Source organism: Pleuronectes platessa, chromosome 11 (assembly GCF_947347685.1).
Source record: "Pleuronectes platessa chromosome 11, fPlePla1.1, whole genome shotgun sequence".
In the NCBI taxonomy this organism is placed as follows: domain Eukaryota; kingdom Metazoa; phylum Chordata; class Actinopteri; order Pleuronectiformes; family Pleuronectidae; genus Pleuronectes; species Pleuronectes platessa.
Genome location: NC_070636.1, coordinates 25483011 through 25506059, shown reverse-complemented (window position 1 = coordinate 25506059; position 23049 = coordinate 25483011). Strand labels below are relative to the sequence as shown.

Sequence of the window (23049 nt, the reverse complement as noted above, 5' to 3'; positions counted from 1 at the left end):
CTACTTTCTGCAGAATCAATAAACATAGATAACCAGTTATCTAAATAATGCACCTTTGATTTTTAGTCCTTTTTTTTTGCAATATTATTATCAATTAATTAATTTAATTTAATTGAAACAGTGACGCAAAAATAAAAACCTTCAAATACCTTGTGTCATTACCCAAAATAGTTATATTAATATCAACTCATTCATGGCTTACTGGATTTCAACATTTTTGTTATTTTTCAGAGAATAATTAATACAACTTGATTAAAAAAATCGGGCATTTTCAGTGCACGGATAGTTATGAGTTTGTACAATTTGGGGTGGATTCAAAAATCTAAAATCTATATGTTTGTATGCTTCCCGGCAAATAACCATCAAATCAACATTTAATATCAAGCTTTCACAATAAACATCTACCGACACAGTTTTGTAAAGAAAGAATATTAAATTTTTATTTCAAAACCATCTTAAACGTTCTCATATCATTATCATATTCAGCTAAAATACATTTCTAGCTACATATACCTTTCTCAAAAATATAAAGAAATGCTATACAATAGTAAACTATAGGAAATATGTTTTGATAAACAGCTTCTTCGGGTCTTTCTCTAAAATATACCATCATGGAGGACAATTTCAGTCAAAGGGCCTTATCTTACACCAGCGATAAGCCGCTGGGAAACATGGTTCACCCAGAAGAAGATAGAATACATTTGAATCACTGTGGCTCAGATACAGCACAGCACACTTGTTGACAGTAATTGGTGGTACATCTGTGGCTAGCTCATAGCTAACACCATGTAAATCAGACAGCGTTAGAGCTTTTATTATGATGGAGAATGACTTTGCTTCTAATGTTTGTACTGTGTTACACTAAACATGTCTCTGAATGAAAGACAGATGTGAAGTTAGTTGATCAGTCCTTTTGTGGGTGACACAGCACAATTACATGTTACAAGTTACAAGTCAGACAGTAATAGTAAACTGATCATGGGAAGACATGGTAGCAGTTTGAGCTCTGTATGCACAGTATATGTCTTTTGTTTTAAAGCTGCTGCCAACATCAATAAGGCGCCCACAGCATTGACAGTGAGATCAACAGCAACTCTTCAGAATATATAACAAAAGAAAATATAAGCTTTCTATATAAGAACTGTCTTTTACATTTAGGCTAAGTACAGACGTTTCATAAATCAGAGACAGTAGTGTTAGTGCATGCACATGTAACTCTACAGTTAAAGTATCAGCTTCAAAAGAGATTCTGATATTTTTTTTGTTCAAAGATAACTTGAATCCCTAAACAGGCCAATCTACAGAGATCCTTTCTAAATTATGTTTTTTTTTAATCCTGTGCACACACAAGGTAATTATCCTGTGTGCACATTATTAAGGTTCTGCACAATTTTAGACCTTCAGACCTTCATAGCCTTTTTCCATTCTTACTGTGCATTTACAACAACGTCAAAGGTCATATAATGTCCAGGAAATGAAATGACAGTTTTGAAGGAAGCCCGGGTTATCAGACAAATTAAAGGAAATATAAATCAGAGAAATTCATCAACTGTTTAAATACATGTCTTCCTTTTCTTTATGGAGAAACAAACAGAGGCTCCTGCAGAGACAGTCATGGTCAGGTCCAGGACAATGAGCTGCTGTTTGGTCTGGTTTCTCTGACAGCATGTGGCAGAGCTGAATCAGGAATCCAAAATAGAAGTTCAGCTGCTTCTTCTCAGGGAAACTTTGACCAGTTTGAAAAACATCTTGAAATACAGTGATGATTCCAAGAATTTTTGTTCATGTGTCAGGGTGAGAAATATTGGACCATTTTAGAAATATTAAGTCTTAAAGGGAAGGATTCTGGTAATGTTGACTTTATTGACAGGTTGTTTTGTCTGTCCACACAAACGATTATGCTCCATTTAAACTTGAATCCCCTTGCTGGAAATCTTGTGTGAAAACATATATTACGTTATCGCTCATGTACACTGGGCATGTGCTCCCGAATTGTCCCAGACCGCTCGAAAAACAGCTTGTCTCCTACACAACATTAATTTGTATCATTGTAGAATGATGTGGGTGGGCGGATGTGGCTGAGGGGTAGAGCAGTCGTCATCCAACCTGAAGGTCGGCAGTTCGATCCCCAGTACTGGCAAGATGCTGAACCCCGAATTGCCCCTCATAGAACAACAACTGTAAAGAGCTTTGAGTGGTCATCATCAGACTAGAAAATCATTATATAAATACAAAACTATTTACCAAAACCATAGAATGCTGAATCTAACTGCACAACAGTTGTAAGCAAAGACAACAGGGTCAGGAATTGGTCAGCAAGTGCTTTTAATTGATAATCCATGTTGTGTTCTACACTGGTAGCAGGGGCTAATACCAGCTGTTTTTGTCCAGAAGAGGGTCATGTGAAAGGAGACTGACGAGTCAAGTAACATTGTGACCAAAAATATCCAATCAGCCAGAAGTTGTGTATGTCTACTTCATAGTTTGCAAACATCTTTTTCAGAACATTAGTTCAGACTAAAATGCTGCCCTTGTGGTTTCAAATGAAAACTAAAGCATTTACAAACTTCTCTGTTTAAGCGTGTTGGTGTAGCGTGGTGTAGGTGTAGCGTGGTGTAGTAGTAGTGTGGATGCCCAGCGTATCTGTGTATCCGTAGCCAATCCCATTCAGCCATGGTGACTGCGTTTTGTGTTGTAGCTCCAATCAGGCTTTGCCCACATATCCCAAGTTCAGACCTTCTGCTTCTAAGATGATGGCAGGTAAACCCAAACCCAGCGTTTGAAAATGTTTCCTACAATCTGTGTCAGACATCATCAAGAGTGGCTGTTTTTGTCCTTGTAACAGCCATGGTCTTCCACAGTTGGTACCACATCCAGGTAGAGATGACACATACATCCAATAAAACTCATTTTAGTTCAGACTGAGGTGGCTGTAATTAATCAGCCAACAAAGAGAATACATGGTTGAAAAGCTTCCAGTCCAAACTAGGATTGTTTGACTGCTGGGATGTCTGGTGGCTTCACTTGGTGTCCGACAACTGTAGCGGCCCTTTGAACTGGTTTCCTGAAAGCTGCTGTCTGACGGATGGCTTGGAGCCGGTGGCATCGCCCAGCTTTCTCCAAACAACCTGAGAGGGACAATCAATACTGTTAGGGACATTGTATATGTTTAGCAGTCATTTTTTTTTACCAGTCTTGTTATATGTCTAAAAATCATTTAAAATAATCATCAGTCATGGTACATGATTATAAGTCATAAGTTAAGTCATTTGTATTACGTTAAAAGAAAATAAAGCATGTCTATTACATGTGCATGAGCATGCTACATGTGACAGGTGTGTGATGGTCATATGTGAGTATATAAGATTAATATAAGTTTATAAGTTCTGGGGAATGTTGTATCACTGTAAAACCATTTGACATGGTTGTCTGTGTCTGATTTTGTACACAATGCTCGCCACAATGCTGCTAGAAAGTTCTTGTTGGATCTTACATTGCACATCTCTCTGACGATGGCCTTCTCTTTTTCACTGAGATCTTCATCATATTCCTGTTGACACTGTCTGTCAAGCATTTCATGGACCTGCAACACCACACACACACACACACACACACACACACACACAACATGAGGTAAGGAAACAACTCATGTGGCATGCATAACAGTAACTGACAACAAATTTGAATCCAACTCTGCTGTAAAGTCTGAGCACAGTTTTATTGATGAAGCACGTGCGCAACACTAAGTTCTTTTGGAGTGAGGTCAGCTAATTCAAAGTTATAACCTGTGCTAGGGAGTCAAAGCTCAAAGACAGTGGACAGACAGAGGTGGTGTATCAACCTAAACTTGGTAAAAGCTGTATCATAATTTAGCCACTAGAGGGCAGCTGGTGTCTTTCATTGTAACAAACGACATATAGAGGTTAACTGATCAGTGGGAGTAGCATGGGTCTACCTCAACAACTTACATGTCCTGGAGTATTTTTTCACATTACTATATTGGTACTATTACTATTATTATTATATTATTATATTATTATTATATTACTATTAAAGGATCTGAATACTTCTTCCGCCACAGTCTTTCCTTCAGACAGAATTATAAAACCAAACAAAACTGACAGCTACAGTAAATGCTTAGCAGTTGCAGTTTAAAAGAATGACAATTCTGTAAAAAACAATAAACTGCAATGAAAAACAAGCAATTCCCAACCACGTGGCTTGTGAGTGCTAATATAAACAGTTTGAGGGCCCTTTCTGAGGGGCCTAATTTCTGATGTGTCTGGGTCGTTAGATGTTATATCTCTAAAGATGTCCCATAGTTTCATAAAATATCCAATATTTCACACAAATCAAGACCAACTGAAAACAGATCAGTGAATCAGATCAGTATGTGTTTTTTCCTCTCCCATGAAGACCTCCTCATGTGACGACCTCTAATTAAAAACATTTGTGTGCTGCTGAATCTCATGATTAAGGATCTGAACTCTTTTACCATCGTACAGTAACTACATGAGCTACAGATTCTTGAATTTGAATGCATTCATTCTACTTTTTTCAGAGTATTCTTTCTTTGTTTGTATTTGTATCTAAGGGAGCTGTCGCAACAGCCTAGTTTATTCCGGTTGAATCGAGCCTCGGAGCGTTTACACCTTTTTTGTTTCGTTTGGATGGTGTGAATTTGGATTTGATATCCGGTGTGGACCAAACAACTGCACTCTAGGATTTTTGAATCGACACCCACTGTGAGCACGGTAGATGTTGTTGAGTCGTACGTCAAGGTCAGGGGTGGACTGGCCATCTGGCATACCGGGCATCGTCCCGGTGGGCCGTTGACCCAATGTGGGCCGGTCTGGTCCGCTCTGTTTTGTTTTTTTTTCCTCTCTTCTTCCTCTCTAAATTCCCTCCAATTGGGCCGGCCAATTGGCTACAGAGGGCTGGCAATGTGTTGCCAGCATCGACACATATTATTGGTCTATTGTTTGTCATTGTCAATCAATCATGGGCTGACAGGCTCAGAGAGCCCTGACAGTGCTGTCAATCACAACACAAACCAGGGTGGGGCGGGACCTCATGGCATTGGCGGGGGGAGTCCCGTCCCGTATGGAGCCAGAACAGTCTCAAAAGGATTAAATGCACACAGAAATGAATACATGCGCAAAAAAGATCCACAAATACATTTTCAATGCACACACTTTTTTTTAATGAATGTAACAAGCTCCAAATATGTATTTGATGAAGATTGCAAATACTTTTACATGCATATATTTGTGAATTTTTTTTCTATTTGTGTGTGCATCGGAAATATGTTTATGAATCTTATATTTTACATGTGAATTTTTTTTACTTATATATGGAATGAAACATATTTGTGTGTGCATTGAAAATGTATTTGTGGATCTTTTTTGCGCATGTATTCATTTCTGTGTGCATTTAATCCTTTTGAGACTGTTCTGGCTCCATACGGGACGGGCTGCTGCTGAGACAGAAACTTAAAATGGATAATAAGAGTAAAAAACGCCAGGGTGGCGCTGAGAAGCATCGGAAAAAAAGCTGAAGTCTCTGGAGGTGGAGGCTGCTAAATGTGCCAAACTGACGGACCTATTTGGTGCCGGGTTCACCAGCCCAGCAGCAGCAGGTGCACCGGGAGACGAGAGGAGGACTCGACAATGATGAGCGAGTGGAGGCAGACATGGTAAGTAACGTTGGCCTGGGGCTGGCTAGGCTACATTTTTTAGACATGTCCAAAACAAAGTAGAAAACGTTTTTGATTTTGTTTTAATATGCCGAAATGTGATATTATGGGTTATTATTGTTCAGATGATTTAGCTAAGCTAGCTAAGAGCTGCTAACGTCGTTTCTGAGCTGTAAATAGAGATGAGAGTTATGTGTTGATCCTTAATGGTGTGATCATGTACACTAAATGATCAATTATTCTCCATTACAGGTTGTTGTGATATATTTGAGGAGTCGTTCTCCCTCTGTTTTATATGTGGACATTTGGGACCACTGTTATAATTTGGTAAGTTTATCATGTATTTTTTAATGTATAAGTTCATACTTCATAATTATAATAATTTTCAAAAGGTTTTAAAAGAAACACACATCCAAAAAGTTGGATGTGTGTTTCAGAGGAAAACATTGTCTTTATTTTTCATTTTTCAGATCTAAAGGCTGCTTCCAGGGGCAGGGGCCCTCAGCCTTTGTTTTTCTTTGCTTCTGCACCTTACAACATACATCACACCTTATTTTCACACATCCAAACACTGTTAACACCACTGACGCGTAACATATTTTACACATCCCACTACGTATTTAGAGCTATCTTGATTTGGGGTTAAATAAATTCACTTTTGGCTTGAGAGGTTTGTGTGTGGCCTCCCTTCTTGTTGCCATCTTTGAGCTAGGTGGTAACAGTAGTATGCATGAGAGAAGACGCCGCGAGATTTGTGGACTTCTATGTGGTGTCCGCTGATAATGTAGTGGGCTGGTCTGGACAGACAATGCCAGGGCTGAATTTTTGTCCCAGTCCACCCCTGGTCAAGGTACATGAACCAACTCATCGTTGTCTGCCATGGATAGCCACAGTTACTCAGGTCATGTAGGCCGATTATTAAATTACTTAATACCTGCTGGTCATATTATCAGTCCTCGAATGTTTGATTATATACACTCCAGATTAACACAAGCATAAACAGAACCTGACGGTGCTCCATGATGTACCATTTTCAAGAAGAACATGGAGTGCGAGTGTTTTATTTTTACCCGCCCGATTGAATCACAAATAATAGAACGACATGGCTTTTTTTGATACTTTCTGGGACATTTGAGTTTGGGCTTTTTGAAAACTAACCGGACCAGTTGGAAACTTGAAACTATGTATCATTCTGACACTAACTCGAACCAGGAACATAACTTACACCCTCAGCAAAAGCACAATACTTGAGTGAAGGATCCAAGTAATTGCTTCTTTTATCCATAATCATCTTTATTATGGCGTAAAATAGAAGATCTCATCAGCTCACACAGGCAGAGTTGTGGTCTACCTTCATTGCGTGGACTATTGTCTCTGGTTTCTGCCCTGGGTGGATGTAGAACTCTGTGGGTGACGGGGTCCGAGCAGCACCCTGCAGAGGTAGGATTCACAATCATTATTGTCACCATGTTAACAGAAAGATGAGAGTACAAGGATATTCTGAGGCAACAAGCAGTTGGACAAAAATAATATGAAGAAGAAGAAGAGAAGGTGTGAGAGGAAGCAGCAGTGCTGCTGAGCTAGGTAAACATCGTTCCCATGGCGAAAGGATGTGCCATAGACCTGCTGTGTTTGCAGTATAGCCGAACAGGATCAATCCACTCCTCAGACAGAGCTTGAGGTGATATAGGATGACCTGTATCTGCCGCAGGAAGTTAACGGTTTCCTGATCTGAATCATGTGAGAAGAGCTGCAGAGCTGATACTGATCCTTCACCTTCTGGTAAACATCTCAGATGTAGTTTATATTTTTTTTTCTTCAATTCAGTAAATTCTGGTGAAACCAAAATATCTTAGAACACAGTTAATACCATCCCAAACACTGCAAAAAGTGGTGTCTGACCCTGACTGAAGAGCTGAACTGACGAATGAAAATAAAAATTGAAAATTAATGTGATTAGATGTCCCATTTACATCAACAAGAATAAGAGGGTTATAGACATTTTCTGGTTGGAACACTTGGAGGTCGTGATGGGTATCGTTCACTTTGGAAGCCGGTGAATAAATAACTTAGACACAATTCAACAACCTTCCCATTATCTGTTTGTGCGGGTGAAGTCTAGTCATCTCAGCTGGGACATGTACTGACTGTTGTCACTCATAAAGGGAAATGAGAAGCAATATTAAATGTAACCACATCAGACTTAATTGCCATTGTTTTGCAGACAATTTAATGTCTTTGTGCTGAGATTTTATTGAAGCATAACCTGAACATGGCCAGAGTGAATAAAAGGGAAAGATGGAGGGAGTGCTGCTACATAAACAGCAGATATATGAGCCAGAAGGTTTGAGGCTCAGCTCTTAATACTTGTTAATGATTGGTAGGAGTCAAGCTCACACACACACACACACACAAACACACGCACACATACATACAAAAGCAGAAGGATGACAGTGACACCACTTACCTGTGACAGCAGCAGCTTTTTTTCATCCTCCAGCATCCTCACCATGTTTTCCAGCTGTGTGATATAACCCACGGATGCATCTTTACAAGACAAAGAAAAAAAGGCCCATCTGATGAGGTCTTGGATAGAGTGAATAAAATGAAACTAGGTATCAGAGAATTTTTGGTGGCACGGTGGTGCAGTGATTAGTACTGTTGCCTTACAACAAGAATGTTCCCCTCGTGTCTGCATGGCTTTTCTCAGGCTCCCTTCCATGGTCTGAACACATGCAGATTGGGGTTGGATTATTAGAGACAATGCACTGACTGCAGGTCTAAATGTTTGTTTGTCTCTGTTTGTCAGCCCTGCGATATGCTGCTGACCTATCCAGGGATGGGTGGATAAAATAATTTGCTCATGCCTCTATTTTCATTCTCTTTCATTGGGCACAGCAACATGATCAACACTGTATAGTTGTATTATAAAACAATGAGCTTGTCTGTGTAGTGTCTGATGGCTGCAGTGAACTGATACCTGAGCCCTATGTTCAACATCTGAGCCTCCACCTCTGCCAGCATCTCTCAAAACAGGTTAATCTGAGGGGGGCTGTTTTAGACAGGGTAAAAAGGGTGCTGTTTTAAATGATCCTTGTGGTATTTTGACCAAAATATGTTACAGACATTTCAGACCCCAAGGAACCATATCAACTGTGGTAAAATGGGCATACGATGGGTCCTTTGAAGATAGTTTAAGTTTAACCTTAAACCAAAGAGCAGTTGATTCTAATTCAAATATACCTCCAATTTGTATCATATGAATGTGTATGTGAATGGGTGAATGTGACCGAATGGTCATTAAGAAGAGTTAAGGCTGTATAAATGCAGTTCATCCACTTTCCATTTATCTATATGGTCGTTAAAGTTGAATGAAATGTTAATATTTTATTATGGCAACGAAAAATAAACTGTATTCAAAGAAAATCGGTTGCATCAAGCCTATTTCAATTTGTTTTGATAAATAATTATAATCATAATGTTACTATCTGTACCAACAGCTCCATCATTGACTTATTAGTGGTACATTAATGTTACTCTTTCGACATGTGATAATACCTCAGGTTGTCAGGGGCAGGTCTGCTTTCTGTCCCTAGAGTTGAACTATAGGTTTTCATCAGCCATAGGCCGAACAAACAACAAAGAACTACAGGTCTTTTCTGTTTGACATTGTGTTTTATTAAATCAAATTAATACTCATGCACTACACTTTCCACATTTGCCAAAGTGCTGCGCCTTGTTCGAAAGGTTTTCTATAATTTTGTAAGGTCTCGACCTCAAGATGTATGTCATGATTCGGCGCTTTACAAATAAAACTGAATTGAATTGCACCAAAACTTTGACTTCTTGTTATTTATTCATTTTGATAACTATTTTTGAATAAATTATATATTAATAAATAAATATAAATCCAAAAAGGACCATTGGTGAAGAGCTTAATTTGATTCCATTCCATTTCCACTAGCCATGAGATAAAGTCCAGGCAATGTGGTCAAAGTCACTTGTACAGATGGTGTTGACCTCAGGGCAAACACAGGAATGCACACACACACACACACACACACACACACACACACACACACACACACACACACACACACACACACACACACACACACACACACACAAAGGAACACCAACCCACCCTCTCAAGTGGAGACAGTGCTGACTGAATAACCACAGAGTTAAGAGGACCTCCTTAAATTACAGTCAGTCAGCACTAGGTCAGTACAGTAAAGTTCTGTCTGTCTCTTTAGCTGTCTGTCCGTCTGTCCTTCAAAGTCCTTCTATCTATAAAGATGGAAGCTTTCACTAAAATCACTTATGGATCAAGAATATTTTTAGTTAAGTTTACACAGAAAATCTGCTAATGTAAGCGGTAGATGTCGATGAGGGGTTGCAGCTGAACTCCCCTCTCCTTCCGAACATTTTCCCAGGTTTCATTTACTATAATCCTGTTTGTTAGTAATTTTGAATGTAAGGCATGAAAGGACAGGGTCAAATTTAGTCGTACCTGGCCTCACATTTCCTCTTCCTGAATGTGGATACTGAGGAGTCTCATAAGTCTGTGAGGGGGATATTGAAATATGTGGTTCATTAAAATCCAAGCAGGGGGCAAACAGGTAGTAGATGAGGCTCATGAGAGCGGACCTGAAACTAGTTTGACCAGAGCGTCTAAAGGGATAGCTCACCAAAAAATGAAAATTCACTCCTCGTCTACTCCACTGTGCCGCTGGAGGGGTGGATGAAGTGTTTGAGTCCACAAAACACTTCTTGAGTCTCAGGGGTAACCGGCTTTGCATAAGATACAATTACGAGGTCATTTACAGTGTTTTAGGCCTGAAAGTTTATTGGAAGTGCCACTCTAGCAGACGTAGCCATACGATAGTGTGACCGAGGGTCCGTGAATGCACCTTGTAGGAAGATATCAGAGGATATTAAGTCTGAAAACGCAGTGTAAATGACCACGTTTCAAGTCGATATGAATGTCGGGGGTTAATGACAGTTGGATGAAACCACACGAGCAGTATGGAGGCATGTCGTTTTTTTTCTGTTGTTTTATAACATCCAATTCTATTGGATTCGGCTACAGCACTGTTTAGACCTGAGACTCTAGAAGTGTTTTGTGGACTTAAAAACTTCAAACCCTTCCATCGGCATAGGGGTGAGTAGATGATGAGTGAATTTTTCGGTGAACTATCCCTTTTAGTACAGTGTCTGCCTTTGTCGGTTAACTACATAAAATAATCTTTAAAAAATTTGTAAACTGTGCTAGTAAATTTAATATGCTCAAATTAATTATTCATAATTAATCATTACTAACTAATTATAATTTTCCTATTTTCAAATTAAACATAATTTAAAGAACACAATAAAGCTACATGAAAAACGATCCCTTCCTTTCTCACACAATAAAGAATCAGTATTCCAGACTGGGTTCAATCATTATCTTATTAGGATCTGGTGTTCTCAGATTGAGTGTCAAGAACATCCCAAGATCTAAAGAGCATCCACAAATACAGGATTAGACACTTCTGCATCTGGCAGAGGTTTTGAAATGTCCTAAATTATGTGAAATAATTAATTCCACTGTCAGGACATATATCTACACATGGATAGAAACAACTTTCAATTTGTCCAGGAATGGCTAAACTGGAAAATTAAGACCAAAGGCAGACCGTTTAATTCAAGACGAATGCTCCATGACATTTCAACACAGCACCTGCAGGACACTCAAAGTGTCAAAGTGCGTGTGTCAAAGAATGTGTTTGCAATCAGAATGAATAAATAAATGCATTTTTATAAATCATTCAAACTTATATGTAAGCCACACACATGAACAGTAATAAAGAAAATTCTTTTTCATTTTATGAAAATTGCGAATAAGCCAAACAGGATGAAGCAGCTTTCAAACTTCACCCTGCACCATAGACTGTGTATAAAAAACTTTGAACACAACATCCAGCACACAAACAACAAGGGTTGACAGTATATTTGAGCAAGACTCATTAATGAGTAATAATTCTTAACTAGCTCCAAAACATCACCACAGGCCAAGCAAACCACCAATTCCAAACTGTGATGTTTACAACCAGCATAGCAATTGTGATCTACATTCTCATATTAACCATTCCCTCCTCAGCTGAATCACTGGCATGAAAGTCGGGTCTTTTCCCCAGCAATGAATCATTTGATTCTTGATATAATTTTTTTTCTTCTGCAGAGCTGAGGGCGCATGTTCTCCTCACCCTCTGTTATCAACAGTGTCACAACGCAGTGTCATTTCATATGATGAAAAAAACCTGAACAGGCTCAGCTCTGGTGGGAATACAGAGTCTGTCATATGAGAACCTCGAACATGCTGTGAGAAATACAGGCAGAGAGAGCACTGAGAGGGCAGAACACAAAGCACAGCTGGCAGCAGAAACACTGGCTCAGCACTGTCTATGGTAACACACACACACACAAACACACACATACACACACAATTTATTTGGTCCATATTTATATTCAGTAAATCTGCTGTGTAGCCTATTTATCTCCTTCCTTCCTGGACCCACCCAGCAGGTGTCTGAGGCTCTTCAGTAACACTGGACAAAACAAAGCTCTATTATTGTTTCCTCAGCACGGCTTTCTTTTCCCACACTACTCTCAGGCCATTATGTGTACTGTGCTGGAATGTGGGAATTCCTGAGCAGGCGGCTTTTGTCCTGTGATTTAGGCCAGGGCTCGTCCCTACGGCTAGAGTAAACTCACTCAGATTGAACATGTGTCTCTTCTGCTTGGTAATGTTATCACATTCAAATTAATAACTATGTTAATATGGGTAAACTGATTAAGCATAACATCATGCTGTGTTTCTGATACATGAAAGTCATTTATTTAGCCAGACATTACTTATTCTGTATGTGTTTATTGACAGTTAATAGAAGATTATCCCTCTCCATCGAGACACTTAATCAATGAGACTCTTATTCTGTAACAAATGAACCCATTGCTCATCTGTGCATTATAACCTGTATTTACATTTTATTGTTAGACGACCTCTAGTAATTATCAAATGAGTAAAGGAGAACATCAGGTGATGTAGTGTGAAGAACAACTAAGTCCAGGTTAGGAGCAGGTCAGGGTGGATACTGGGCTTTATTTCACATGGGAAATAAATAGTCATCATGATTTTCTCCCCCAAAACTTTCACTTCATGTTTATTATTGTAGACATGACGACAAAGGTCCCCCAATCTGAAGGAAGAGCTCAATTGAAACCAAACCACGATCTTTTCCTACACCTAAGTAAAACGTGACCCTTCCAGGGCCCTTACACGTTTTTTTACTGTTAGGTTAGGGTTAGGGCTGTTGAGTGTGCATGATTCTATGGGTCGTATGAGGGACCTGGTACATAGTGAAATATGTTAGAGGATTTTTGGGAAGTGACAGTGTAAGAAATAAAAAACAAACACGCAGAAGTCCAACATACCAAGTTCTAGGTAAATTGTTAATAATAAAAATTTCTTTACACTAATCAAGAGAAAGAGCCAAATATATAGTAAAAACTGACGAGGAAATACAAAAGCCACAGTTGAGTCCCCGCGGAGCAGTTACAAGCCTCAACTTTGTGTGGAAATAGAGTAGTGGTCCTGTATGCGCACTATAAAAGAGTCACTAATATGGATTCACTCAGTCGGTCACATAGATATAAACTTACACACAGCAGTGTGCTCCGCTTCTCCAACAGCATACAGTGGATGGTGTATAGAATTAACCTTATTCTCCCATGGTGAATTCAAAGCTTTTCTTAGCTGCAGATACACACACGCACACACACTCTCACCCACACACACACACACACACACACACACACACACACACACACACACAAACACACACACACACACACACACACACACACACACACACACACACACACACACAGACCTTCCCTTGCAACCTCATTAACATAACAACACAGCCGCTCTCCATCACATGCTGTAAATCTGTCACACACACAAACATTGAGAAGAGGCCAAGCCAGATACAAGCTTTTTATTCGGCTCGACTCAAAGACTTAAAACAAACACACACATCTTCAGTATGTGATTACCAACAAATCTTGGCAGATACATAGTGAACACAATTCGGATAGGCTGATGACAAAACATGCAACAAAGAACCATGAGTTTAAAATTGTCAAAAAAAATTGTGAATTGCTTGAGACCCTAGAAAGTATTTGAAGGAAATATAACCAGCAGCCCCCCCTCCCCCTCTCTCTCTCCACAGCAGATGTTATGGGTCTCCAGAGGGCCACTGAGAAGCTGTCAATGAGCAATTTATGGATCACCCAAATTACAGGGTCCTTCAGAGGGTAAAAGCAGCAATGATTGTCTTGTTATGGCTGCAGGATCAGGGAAAGACATGTACATTTACAGAATTAAAAAATGTGGATAAACTCACAAACAAATATTTTGCTGTACTGATGGATTCTATTGCAATTTCTAATGGAGGAGGTCAGAAGGTAAAAATGGGCTGTCAGTGGGTGAAAAGGGAGGGAAACAATAAAATGGGTAACATTTGCCATAAGTGTTTGTACACCCCTGTCCACATACTCTAATGGAATACTGCCAGGATTTGATCAACATAATGTAGATAAATTGTCAACTAACAACCGGCGAGTTGCAAAAATCTTTAGCATGCTTGTATCAGCTGAAGCAAGATGAAAAGTTTTCATCGTTATGTTTGTGCTCCCAGCATTTTGTAAAGGTTAAGGAAACATTGTGGTTTTTATTAAATGCAGAAAAGCCTTTGTGATTTGAAGCACAAGGTGTAATGTTTACTTTAATAACATCTTTCCTGACGCTAACCCAGGACTAAACCTGTAACCACATTCAGGACTAAGGATGAATCAAATCTCCTCCCAACAACTTTTTTCAACCTTCTACAACTTTCTATGGCCATAATCCAGGCAGGGACTACACTTTGCATATTGGGCAGTAGAGAAGCACATTAGCATTAAGTTAAAGTAATTAGTAAGAACAAACAGACGCTTCCAAAATGTGATGTTATGAATAATGGGTGGAGACACTGATGTTGATATGGACCGAAGTAATACATCTGCTTCCAGGTTACATTACACACCGTGCTGACCTGTGTGAATGGTTAATGATACTGACCACCCAAACATGCATGACTAAATTAACAAGAGCATGACAGATTGATGATATGATATGACAGTCACTGCTCTGCTCTCCATTTTGCTTATCACAAACACACACACACAGACACACACACAAACACAAACACACACGTACACAGATAGCTGTAGACCTTAACTGGTATCAGACAGAGTCATTGTATCTCTGTATCGGGCTGACACTAGTTTAAACTGCAAATGTCAACAATCAAACCACACACTGTCTCTCTCTTTCATGAAATAAAAGGAGTGCATCCTGTCTGAGGCCACTTTGACCATGTCAAACCATAAATCAGTCCAACCTTGAAGTGATCAGTCCTAATCCACACTATGGAACAAAGACAACCAGATGTTTTCCAGACACTGTCTGTCACAGATGTCTGACCCAAGGAGGCTACCACTGTTGTGTCTCTCTTTGATGTTCGTGCGTGTGTGCGTGTGTGTGTGTGTGTGTGTGTGTGTGTGTGTGTGTGTGTGTTTGTGTGTTGCTAACATGCTGAGTTGAGCGCAGCCACCATGGAGGTACGACTCAGATAGTGATCTACTGACCACAGTCTTTTCTTGTTTCTCAGAGGAGGTGACATTTCACTCCTACTTCCCACACACAGCTGCCTATTTGCACCTTAACATGTAAATAGAAGTTTTTATTGACAGACTTTTTTGTAACACTTTTCAAGATCTCTTTAAATAAAGTGTATACTGCTCATAATGAAGTGTTACCATCTTTACAAAAAGTATAACCCCTTAAAAACTGTGTTAAATTGAACTGTGTCAGTCAAAGTTTCCAAATATGAATGTGAAGAGGAAATTTCAGGTAATGTCAATTCAGCTGGTTTTGACAAAAATGTACAAGGTCAGCTGATTGCTTTCTTTAGGGTGTGAAGCAAAAATCATTATTACTACATTTCATGTCATTTGGCTGACGCTTTTGTCCAAAGCGACTTACAATTAGTTCACTCAACATTCATGAACTTGTTCTTCGGATAAATTAGTTTTGTGCAGTAAAGTGCACGGTGTCTTTCATTGCACTCCTCAGATAAATTATTAAATACAATCCGAAGTGTGGCTCTGGAGGTAGAGCGCTATATTTGAAACCAATTGTCTTTTCCATATCTTCAGGAATCAATGACACCACTAACTGAGGCTGTTTGAGGAACTACCCTATATTATAGTTGTTTTTTTCGATTGCATAAACACTAAAATCAAAAGTATTCCACAATTATCAAAACCTTACACTCAAGGAGCAAAACATGGGCCCAGATCAGCCCCACTATAAGCACAAAGTCAGCCTCAAACTTTTTGCAAAACAATACACACACGTATACATTCGACACAGAAGTATATCAAGATGTCACATCCTTGCAATTCCAAAGCACTGCCTGTCAAATGACCACCCCTATTGTTGAGCCAATTGGTTAAACACAGCCATCGGGTGTGCAAACACATGATTGCTTACAGTTTTTCTCGATTGCTTAAGCACGATTTTTAGAACAGGGCCCGGTGTTTCAAAACACTACACACAATTAGGCTGGACTAAGAGTTCAGGCAAATGTTGGCAGATATACAGTGAAATCTGTCATCGAAACCTGTCCTGGATACAGAATTTTCATTTTGACTGGTATTGGCTGAGTTTACAGTGTTATGCACACTACTGTAGTAGCATGGTAACTGGAACATGTTTTGTTGTATGCTGCATCATTCTGCAGCATTGGTGTTGTGTAAAGTTTGGTGAATTTATTGTATATTTGCACTTTCTCCGTGTACTTCACTTACAGTACTCTAATCAGTGAGAAGTAGAATTGCTAAAAGTGTTTTAGGTTGAATTTTGAGACACGTTTAGACCACACTGGACAAATATTAATATAACTGTATTACACAACTTCCAGAGCATTGGCATTCTGCATCCGTGATGTTTCTTTTAAGATGTATTTTAAATGTTAACAACAAAACTGCGGTCCTCTGTGTTTTGTAGTCAGGCACCAATCATCAGGCTGCTTCCATTGTCATTCTGCTATAGCAGAAACAAACACTCAGTCCTGTTTGCTTTCCTTTAACCAACTTGCAACTTATAACTCCAAGTCAAAACTTCTTATTTTCACTGTGTAGGTTCAAGGCTATTGTTTCCTGTAGAGAAGGGGATTTTGAAAACGGTGACAGACGACAAGAAGCAGAATGGGAGGAAAATGCAGCGCGAGACCCATGGTCAGTGACAGGTTTATACCCAAAGTCTATGTCCAGTGTATCCACCCTGACCTTCTTCAAATGTGGTCTTTGGCCCGCTGTATACTGCATCAGCTGACTTCCTACTTTGCTCCTGTCATGGTGCTAATGGTAATTCGCTCTGTGCCATCTGTGCTGAGCCAAGCCGGGCCAGACACTGTCATTTAGACAGAGAGTGAGCAAACAGCAAGGTGACTATAAAACACTGCCTGAATCAGTGAGAAGAGGATGTGTGTGTTGACTCAAGCAGAATTGGTTCTGATATTGATTTCAAAGCTCATCCTGGTTTTACTATGAGGTTAGTGGACCATGTGCAGTCATGCACTGGAAATGTGCTGAGCAGAAAGGCCTTATAATCTGTGAGTAAAGACTGATCTGAAGTTTTATATTAACCATCATGTAAATATGATTTATTATGACACATGGAGGATCTCTTCTTCCACAAAGAAGTGTGTTTTTTGTTCACTGTAAAACAGGCATTCAGTCTCAAGCTACTATTTCAGTAATAAAATCCTTCATCACACTGGTGTGCTGGGTAGAGTAGAAAAGCCACTTATAAATAGTAGAAGGCAGCACATACACACAGATAGACGACGTACATAATACTCATATCAACCTTAAATAATCCAACAACAATTTGAGAGAACAATTTGTCTGTAAAATTGAACATGTTATATATTATATTATATATCATAGATCAAGGCTGCAGCTTGAGAACTACAGAACTGTAGAATCAATCCAGCTGAGAGTTGCACCTTTCTCTCTGACTACTTATGCTTGCCTCTTTGTTTTGTATGAGCTATATTTGATGATATTTAACTGGTTCAGAATTATTGTGCTCCACTGAGTGCCATTAATATATGGTCCTGTGAGTCCATTTTGGAATAACCTACAACCAATAACCCTAAGCCTTAAAATTTACAATGAAAACCGAAACCTTCAGTCACAGTTCAGTACCAGCTTGAAAAGATAAGTGTCAACAATACTGGTCCCTTTCTAATCACAACCACTGAGATGTCCTAGACCAACGTGTGTAAATGCAGCCAGGGCCTTCCTGCCGAGGAGTGGACTCTCAGAGAAACTTCCTTTAACACATAAATATTTAAACAGAAGAAAAAAGAATGAGCTGGCACATGTGAATTAGCAAGCTAGCCTCTGTTCAAAAATGTTTTAAATACACGAAGTGCAGTTTATATTTTATCATCACGCATTATCAGTGCACATCGAAATATAGTATGTTGTTATAGGTTTATTTTAATCCTGTCTTTCCCCCTTTTAATTATTGTTTATGTGTGGTTGAGTTTAGACTAAATATCATTGAGTTCATATTGTTAACCAACTAGATGTTAGATATGAAGTTTTACTTTGCTTTGATATGTAACCATGTCATTTATTCCTGGAGACAAGGACCTTTGGTTTGAACATTGTAGGGGATGTGGTCAAATGTCATGGCTAAATACTTTTAATTTCTTAAATATAATTTTTTACTAAAGAATAATCACTTGATAGACCTCAGAAATAATGGCTATTTATCTGTCATACTTTCCAGATGTTATCAACTAGCTGGTAGTAAAGAAGCTACAGTGAAATTAGTTATTCTGATTCTTGTTTGTGCTGAAAATGTAATAGAGAAATCAACCACTTTATCATGTTTTAAAATAGTCAATATTTATAATTCAGTGTGATAGTAAAATGATTGGGGCTTATAACCCCCGTACCCCTAAAAAATGTGGCCCTAGTAAGAAGAGGACTCTGAATTAGCCTTTTGGGCCTGCACTGTAGTCTCTGTTATTCTGAATATACTGTATCCTCATTACTCTAAACTAACGATCACGCATAGGGAAGTCATAATTTTAAGGTATCAACTTTGTAACCACTCAAGTGATTTTAAAGAACAATGACATATTTATGAGTCAGCCTCATAGCAGTAATTTATGTGATGCTGGTGCAGAATACACAGAAGCCCATCTTGCAATTTCCATACAGGCATATGGAACACTTACCAAAAGAAATTCTGAAAACACAGAGAGTATTGTCCAGTACTTGTCTGTGATGTGTGCATATGACAAATTAGTCCAAAAACCACGTTCTACACGTGAGAAGATAAGCACTTATTGCATTTTAATTATTTCGGAAATTAAAAAAGATGTTTAGCCTCAACCTTTTTACCAGGTGCTGTATGAGGTGAGGGATACCCAGATATGTACCAGAATTGACCACTGCTATTTCCACTGTGGGGACAGTCTATTCCTATAGAGCCAATAACCAGCATACATTAATAGAGTGGGAGTAAGTGAACTGAAAAGGCAACACCAAGGCAATTTCCTGTATGTGCAAACATACTTGGCAAATAAAATAATTCTGATTCTGATTCTGATTAGAGCCCTGACTATTGTGGTTATATGTTTTGCAGGAATACATCACAGCATGTATTTAACTCTTAGCAACATAGGGTTGGTTTCTCCTGAGTTTAACAGTGTTGACTTTCTGAGAATGACAGCAAATGAGAACTATTATTAACATGATGAGCAACACCACCTTCCATATTAAAGGATATACGCATTAATCAAAAAGCATGAGCATGTTTGGCAACTTGATTAAATATTAAAAGAATCTTAACCTCTGTCAATGTAACAACTGTTTTAACAGCAGCAACTCGTTGTCCATTTACCAGCCGAGTGGTTTTATATGGACTCTTTAAAGCTAATACCAACACGAACCAACGAGAAGTCCTTCAAGTATAACAACTCCTGAGTTTACATTTCCCATCTGTTTAAGAAGACCTGACAGCAGAAAGTCAGGATCAAACTTTATTGGCGTTTGAGTTTGTCAAGAACTGACATATAACAGTAACATGTTGTATTAGGATCATTGACGTGTGATGTTTCTGTGATTTTCATGTTTTAAAGATGAGATATAAAACACTTTGTAACTTGAAGTTTGCCACATTTGCTTTCTCTTAGTTCCCCTGTGTGTTGCAGCATGTTTAACACGAAGCCCAACGACAATAAGAATGATTCAGTTCAAGTTGCCAAACTTGTCCATCTTGCACTTCATGCAGCTAACCTGATGAGTGACAGGCAACAGCCTCGGACCATGATCTGATAATCACTCACCATTGAGCCCGGTGCCTCTTTTGAGGTAAGCGGCGGACAGGTCGTCCATAGACCTTCTCAGAGACGCTGTCTTCGCTTCGGGGGCTTTATGCAGGTGGTTGTGGGGGCGGTGGTCCGGACTACCGATGCTCCCAGTACTGGACGTGCTACTACCATCCCCGTTGTCCCGAACTGACACCGAACCATTCAGGTTGCTGAGGCTGGACTGGCTGTCGATGGAGCTCCGTGAGCCGGCTCCCCTCCTCTCCTCATCCAGCATGAGGACGATCTCTTTCAGCTCCATGTTCTCCATCCTCAGCGCCTCCTGACCGGCCTCCAGCTCCTGAAGCTTTTGCTGGTACAGTCCGACGTCTTTCCACAGGACGCTGGCCGTGTAGCGGCCGAACCGCTGCCACTCCCGGGATACCTTCTTCCCTTTCTGCCGGTCGTCGTCTAGGAAGCAGCACAGCTCCCGGAGCTCCAGGTTATCGTGCTGAAGTTTCTGGTTGACGTCTTTCAGACTCCGGATCTCATGGAGATGGACCTGCAGGCTTCGGTTCACGTCCTTCATCATGTCCGCGTGTTCCAGCATCAGGTCCATGTTTCGGCTCTCCAGCCTCCTCATCCTCCGGATCACATCCTCCTTCCCTAGCAGTAGCAGCCCCTCATCGGACAGCTTGCTCACATCCGTCCCGTGACCGTCCATGTCCCAGCTTTTTATTTTTTGTCGCCCGAATGAATTGCGAGTCTTCTACGGTATGATGAAAAGCAGATCCATGGTAGACAGCGCACCGGGCTGCAGGGAGATCCGTGTTCATCTGAACTGCTCTGGATTCATCCGCAGAGAAAACTTCAGATGACACACTGCAAGAAATCTCCTCACCGTGTTTAACATGAACAGTGGAGGATCAGCATGGAGGGATTGTCTGAAACCGGAGAGAGAGAGAGAGAGAGAGAGAGAGAGAGAGAGAGAGAGAGAGAGAGAGACACACACACAAACATTGCACTCTCTAGACCGCTACACAAACTTGTATATTGTATAATATACTCCTAAAACAGTTGATTTGATGTTACTTCATCACAAACAGGAGGAAGTAGCGTCTGGAATATAGATCAATATAAAAGGTGGATATATTATTCATGTGCATTCTTGCTCACAATATGTAGACTTTAGTTTTAGTCATCCAGAAAATATATATAGTTTGACACTCGTGAAGTGGAACACACAGAGAACACAATCATTCAGAAGGATGCATTTGCAAGTATAGGTTACTACAATAAGTGCACTGCAGCAGTTAGAGATGAGGTTCACTTGGCTCTCTCAACATGGCCTAAACAGTACTGCAATCATGCTTCATTAAGTCAGTTGTTATTTTAGAAATATTCATCTCCCCCATCTCATGACCTGAAAATGAACAAAGCCCCCACTGTTCAAGAATATGTGGAAAAAAACATCAGGACCCTCACTCTTTCAATGAAAATCTTCCTTGATTATAATGATGATGAATGTTGTCATTACAGTTTTTTTCAATTGCATAAACACTCAAATCAAAAGTATTACACAATTATCAAAACCCACTCAAGGAGCAAAACATGGGCCCAGATCTGCACCACTATAAGCACAATGTCAGCTTCACACTTTTTGCAAAACAATACACACAGTGATCTGCAAAACATTAAACACACTTGTATACCGTAGACGGAGAAGTATATCAAGATGTCACTTCCTTGCAATTCCAAAGCACTGCCTGTCAAAGGACCACCCCTATGGGCCAATTGGTTCAACACAGCCATCAGGTGAATAAATACATGATTGCTTAATTGTAGACACACCAGTCAGGTTTAAGCACTATACAAATGGATCAGCTGAGTTCACCTGTCTTCAACCAAAATGGAGCTTGTGCTCAAAGAAGAAGAAGAGTGAGGGTGAAAGGGGGAATCCACGGAGGAGGAGGAGGCTGCAGCTGCAGCTTGAGTATGTGGAGGTATGTTTTGTTCACTTGGGCACTGTGATGTGGCATACTGCACACGTAACCTTTATAATGTAAACGTACTGTATACCAGACCTATGCTGAACTACACAATCTTGTCTTTCACTCGATTTCAGAGAGTTTTACAGATGGATGCTGAGGAAATCCTGCATGAATTCATATTCATAGATGAGGCAGCGTTCAACCTGACAAAAGCAAGAAGGAGAGGCAGAAATATCATTGGCTACGGGGCTATAATCAATGTCCCAGGGCAACATGGGGGTAACGTCACCCTTTCGCTGCCACTACACAGAATGGGCTCCTCCGTCACGCCAATATGGGCCCTTACAACACACCTCACATTCTCACATTTTTGGACCGATTGCACAACAATGTCACAGCAGTTAACCACATGCACCAGATGCAATACATTGTCATCTGGGACAATGTGTCATTCCACCGCTCTGCTCTGGTCCAGAACTGGTTTCAACACCATCCACAGTTTACAGTACTATACCTTCCACCATACTCTCCGTTTCTAAACCCAATCAATGAGTTTTTCTCTGCATGGCGGTGGAGGGTTTACGATCTCTGGCCACAGGCTCAGGTACCCCTCATTGAAACCTGTACTGGATACAGAATGTTCTGTTTGTCTGATATTTGCTGAGCTTACAGTGTTATGCACACTACCGTAGTAGCATGAAAACTGGGACATGTTTGGTTGTGATTCTCCATGTTGACATGTTGACTGATTTGGGTATATGGAGGAGATAGATTATATTGTCATCATTCTGCAGCATCGGTCTTTTGTAATGTTTGGTGAATTCATTATATATTTGCACTTTCTCTCTGTACTTCACTTACAGTTCTCTAATCACTGAAA

General features: G+C 39.9%; 1 protein-coding gene across 1 annotated transcript; it reads right to left on the bottom strand.

Moving 5' to 3' along the window:
* Positions 1 to 501: 501 nt before the first annotated feature.
* Positions 502 to 21123, bottom strand: ccdc85ca (coiled-coil domain containing 85C, a). The gene is made up of 5 exons (XM_053434420.1): positions 20218 to 21123; positions 8163 to 8242; positions 7047 to 7127; positions 3494 to 3583; positions 502 to 3128 (listed from the first exon to the last, which is right to left on the bottom strand). Exons 1-5 carry the CDS (start codon positions 20900 to 20902, stop codon positions 3021 to 3023), a joined length of 1044 nt encoding a protein of 347 aa, XP_053290395.1. The 5' UTR covers positions 20903 to 21123; the 3' UTR covers positions 502 to 3020.
* Between the last annotated feature and the right edge of the window lie 1926 nt (positions 21124 to 23049).

What these genes read in the sequence shown, in the direction of transcription:
- ccdc85ca (XM_053434420.1), bottom strand. Translation starts at nt 20,902, where the DNA reads ATGGACGGTCACGGGACGGATGTGAGCAAGCTGTCCGATGAGGGGCTG. An exon ending in AAGAGGCACCGGGCTCAATG is followed by an intron (nt 8,243 to 20,217) that starts GTGAGTGATTAT and finishes TGTCTTGTAAAG; the next exon opens with ATGCATCCGTGGGTTATATC. An exon ending in TCGTCAGAGAGATGTGCAAT is followed by an intron (nt 3,129 to 3,493) that starts GTAAGATCCAAC and finishes TGTCCCTCTCAG; the next exon opens with GTTGTTTGGAGAAAGCTGGG.